At 40.0% G+C, this 4,504-nt stretch overlaps 1 protein-coding gene across 1 annotated transcript; it reads left to right on the forward strand.

Annotated features, from left to right (window-relative positions):
- Window positions 1-602: 602 nt before the first annotated feature.
- Window positions 603-2,484, forward strand: LOC107746341 (potassium voltage-gated channel subfamily A member 10-like). The gene has a single exon (XM_016560493.1). The coding sequence runs from the start codon at window positions 739-741 to the stop codon at window positions 2,443-2,445; it is 1,707 nt and encodes a 568-aa protein (XP_016415979.1). The 5' UTR covers window positions 603-738; the 3' UTR covers window positions 2,446-2,484.
- The last annotated feature ends 2,020 nt before the right edge of the window (window positions 2,485-4,504 follow it).

Consider the following 4,504-nt stretch of genomic DNA (forward strand, 5'->3'; position numbering starts at 1 on the left):
GTTACACTTTAGTTTAGGGACCAATTCTCACTATTAACTAGTTGCTTATTAGCATGCATATTACCAGCATATTGGCTGTTTATTAGTACTTATAAAGCACATATTAATGCCTTATTCTGCATGACCATATTTTAGATCCCTTAATTCTACAACATACCTAAACTTAACAACTACCTTACTAACTGTTAATAACAGGGGGTAAAATATGACCTTGACATATTGTGAGATGCGTGAGATTCACATGCATGATATAATATTCAATTTGATTATATTTTATTGTAAACAAGAGATAACGTATCAGTCTGAAAGAGGATGATACTTATTACTATTTCCTTCATGGACTGTTATAGACGTGTGAAATATGCCATCACTCCCACATTTGCAGTTTAAAAGCGATTCACAGCGAAAACAAAAATAACCCAGCGTCGACTGACATTTTTGGAAGTATTGTGATGCTGACACCTACCAAAATATGTCACCTTTGCCAGCTGCTCTCCTCAGTGCTTCACCCAGGCCAGTAACCAAGAAACAATGTGCTTGTCAAACACCATTTACTGGAGTTTTATTGGTCAAAAATAGATTCAAACTCTTCTTCTTTGTTTTGCAGGTCACGCACCTTGGATTCTTCCTCATTGTGTTGACCTCCACCTCAAAATCAAATGCTGAAGAGAATTTGAAATATTGAACCAGTGGGTTTGTTCTGGTTGAATTTGGTGGTTGTCTGATATCTGGAGCCACATGACTGTCCAGGCTGGAAGGATAGAGGTGGCGCTAGTTGACTTTGAGGGTATGGAGAATACTAACGGTGTGGACAATTTCAATGACCCAGACTATCCCAATGAGATGACGGCTTTAAGGGTAGAAATCCCAGAGTTTGGACCTGGCAGCACCTACTGCAATTCTGCAAAAGTGTTGCCATATAAAGAGAAGACCCCACAAAATCTGGACAAACCACAATCACCTGTCCTACCCCCTCACACGAGGAGAGGTCGTGCCAGCTGCGCTAGTCTGATTTCCAACTGGAAGTTACTTGTGAACAGTGAAGGATCACAAAGTGAGACAATCTTCAGTAAACTGGCCAAAGAATACGAGGACTTGTTTATTGATAAGCGACCTCTTGATGAAGGCGATCAAAAGATTATCATTAACATCGCCGGTCTTCGCTTCGAAACTCGTCTGAGGACCCTCGACCAGTTCCCAGACACCCTTCTGGGCAACCCAGTGAAAAGAATGGGCTATTTTGACCCCATGAGAAATGAGTATTTCTTTGACCGCAATCGTCCGAGCTTTGATGGGATCCTGTACTACTATCAGTCAGGGGGGAAGGTCCGGCGTCCTGCGAACGTACCTTTAGATGTCTTCGCGGATGAGATTAACTTCTACGAGTTAGGACAGGAAGCCATGGACCAGTTCCGCGAGGAGGAAGGCTTTATCAAAGATGTGGAGACCCCACTGCCGCCCAATGAGTTTTACAGGCAGTTCTGGCTGCTTTTTGAATATCCCGAGAGCTCAAACGCAGCCCGAGGGGTCGCGCTCGTTTCCATCCTCGTCATCGTCATCTCCATCATCATATTCTGCATAGAGACTCTCCCAGAATTCCGTGAGGACCTGGAGATTTTTCCGACTGCGGGTGTTTCCTTCAACCAGACGCATCCTTCAGGTGCTCCTCCAAGTGCCTCTCCCAAAACCATCACCAGCACCTTCTCCGACCCCTTCTTCATTCTTGAGACTGCATGCATCATCTGGTTCTTCTTCGAGTTCTGTGTGCGTTTCCTGGTTTGCCCCAGCAAGCGGGAATTTTTTAACAACATCATGAACATGATTGACATTGTCTCCATTATTCCCTATTTCGTCACTTTGATAACTGAGATCGTGACCACCACCAATAAGTCCAACATGGGACAGAATATGTCCCTGGCCATCCTGCGAATCATTAGACTGGTGCGAGTCTTCAGGATCTTTAAACTTTCCAGACACTCCAAAGGGCTGCAGATCCTGGGCCAGACGCTCAAGGCCAGCATGAGGGAACTTGGCCTGCTCATCTTCTTTCTCTTCATAGGCGTCATCCTCTTCTCCAGCGCCATCTATTTCGCTGAGGTGGATGATCCCAACACCCAATTTGTTAGCATCCCTGATGGATTCTGGTGGGCAGTAGTTACCATGACCACTGTGGGATATGGAGACATGTATCCTATTACACTAGGCGGTAAGATGGTGGGCACTCTATGTGCCATTGCTGGGGTGTTGACCATCGCCCTACCTGTGCCTGTAATAGTCTCCAATTTCAACTACTTTTACCATAGAGAGAGAGATCAGGAGGAAAAGCAGCCCATAGCTGAGACAGCCGGACAAGATTTAAAGTCAGGGAACAATACAAAACATGGAAGTAGTTCTTCTCTGAACAAGGCAAATGGGAGCTGGCAGACTGATAAATCAAAGTTTTAAAACCCATATCGAAACTTCATTTTCATGAGAGTGAATCTCTTTAAACATATTCAGGTCATATTTCACAACAAAATCAAGAGATTATATTTTGCATAAAGAAAATAGTCTATTTTAGTATCACTGCAAGTTTTATCATAACAAATAAACACATTATCATTCCAGTTCTCAGTAATGCATCTGGATGTTTTACCTTAATTATTTTGTAACTGTTATTATTCTCAATGGCGATTTTCATTAGATTCCCATTAATGTAGTATTTTATTTATCTTTATCGTTTAAAGTGCCCCTATTATGCCATTTTTAAAGTTCCTAATATTGTTTTGGGAGGCTCCTGCAACAGGTTTACATGCATGCAAGGTCAAAAAACACTTTCATTTTCTCATAATATACATTTAATTTCACTGCATTTCTCAATGATTCGTAAACGATTCGTACGAAGCAGTTCAAAGAAACAGGCTCTCTAAACCCCTCCTTTCCGTGAGCCTACTCTTCTCTGATTGGTCAGATGACCCAATCTTTTGTTATTGGTCTACCGCATACAGCGCATGTCGGAAACAAAGCGCCAATTGCCATAACTGAATGACAGCTCCATAGAGAATGTATGGAGAGAAAAGATGGTTTCAATTTTACCTTATAAATTCAAGCCTGAGTCCAATGATGAAACGTCTAGTTGATCAACCAGGCGCTGATTCACAAGCACGACTGGAGCAGGATGTTTCTCAGTGGTAAGTGTCAACTTAGTTTGTGGCAGTTATAAGACGTGATAGCAGAGTCATTGTTATGTACGTGTGGGAACTGTATCAGAATGCCAAGCGAAGGTGAAAATGCCCAACGTAGAACATAGGCCGGCATTATGCAAATGTATTACCCCGTGACGTGTTGCCGTCACAAAAGTGGGATTCGAATTCCTGATGACTCGTTTAGGTGATTCAGAGTCAATTCTTTTTTTTTGAGAGACAATAACTTTATTTACCGTGCACTGTCGGCTTCACAACTTTGCAGATATTTTATATTCACAGACAGCTACATTACACACTGCATGAAAGGCAATATTCAAAATGGCATATTAGGGGCACTTTAAATGCTTTACAACAAGTACTTCCAAGATGAATAAATGAATGTTCTTCACAGGTTTTGTGAGATTCAGCCAATAATGTTTCATTTTTAGTGCTTCAGCGTTTCTGCTTTTTTTTTTTTTTCAATTCTTGGGAACAGATTATTATAAATGCTACCTAACTTGAATGATATGAATGTGATTAGAGTTTATCTAAAAAAAAAACAAGTAACAGAATTTAAATTTCACGTTAGATATCCATCTGTGTTGCATAATCCTTTTATTAAATAATAATTCAAACTAAACCTTCTCATAATCTCATAAACCTACCACATCAGGTCCACTATGTGCAATTAAAAATTGCAGAATCACTCTGAAAATTAAATGACACTTATCAAGTGTGTTTGGGTGGCTTAATGCTTCCACCAGCAAACTACAATTTTGGGTAACCCGCAAAATGACACTTTTAACATTTATCTCTAACACCATAGTCTCTATGTATGTTTTTCTAATATAATTCCAATTTAAGTAATGTATTTCATAAATGTATCATTTTGCATTTGAAATGATAATCATTATGGTTTGTCGTGGCACTTTAGAGGAAGCTCAGCCAATGAAGAGGAGAAATGCATTCAGAGTTTTCCACTTACAGTCCATATTCGTTTCTATGAGCTTAACAGTGCCTTTCACTCAGATGGGTTGAACCTGTTGCAGGCATGCTGTCATACAGGTTTTATATTGAGTGGAATTCCCTTGTATTAATGGGGAATGTTGTCTTGATTCGAATTAAATATATATTCATAGACCTAACAAGACTTCCAAGTCGTGTTCTCTTTCTCAGATCCAACAGTTACCCAGAGAAGGTTAGAGAAATTAAGAATTTTCTTTGAGAAAAACATCCTGAAACAAGATAAAGACATTCATTTTTTTTATTTTTTTTTTTTTATTATTTTGCTAAATAAGTGAAAATATACAACATTTTGTTGGAGAGAGAATCAGGGATTC

The sequence above is a fragment of the Sinocyclocheilus rhinocerous genome, unplaced genomic scaffold, assembly GCF_001515625.1.
Source record: "Sinocyclocheilus rhinocerous isolate Xijiao unplaced genomic scaffold, SAMN03320098_v1.1 scaffold2393, whole genome shotgun sequence".
NCBI lineage: Eukaryota > Metazoa > Chordata > Actinopteri > Cypriniformes > Cyprinidae > Sinocyclocheilus > Sinocyclocheilus rhinocerous.

Bases quoted from the DNA above. Each gene is read 5' to 3' on its own strand.
- LOC107746341 (XM_016560493.1), top strand. From the start codon at position 739: ATGACTGTCCAGGCTGGAAGGATAGAGGTGGCGCTAGTTGACTTTGAG.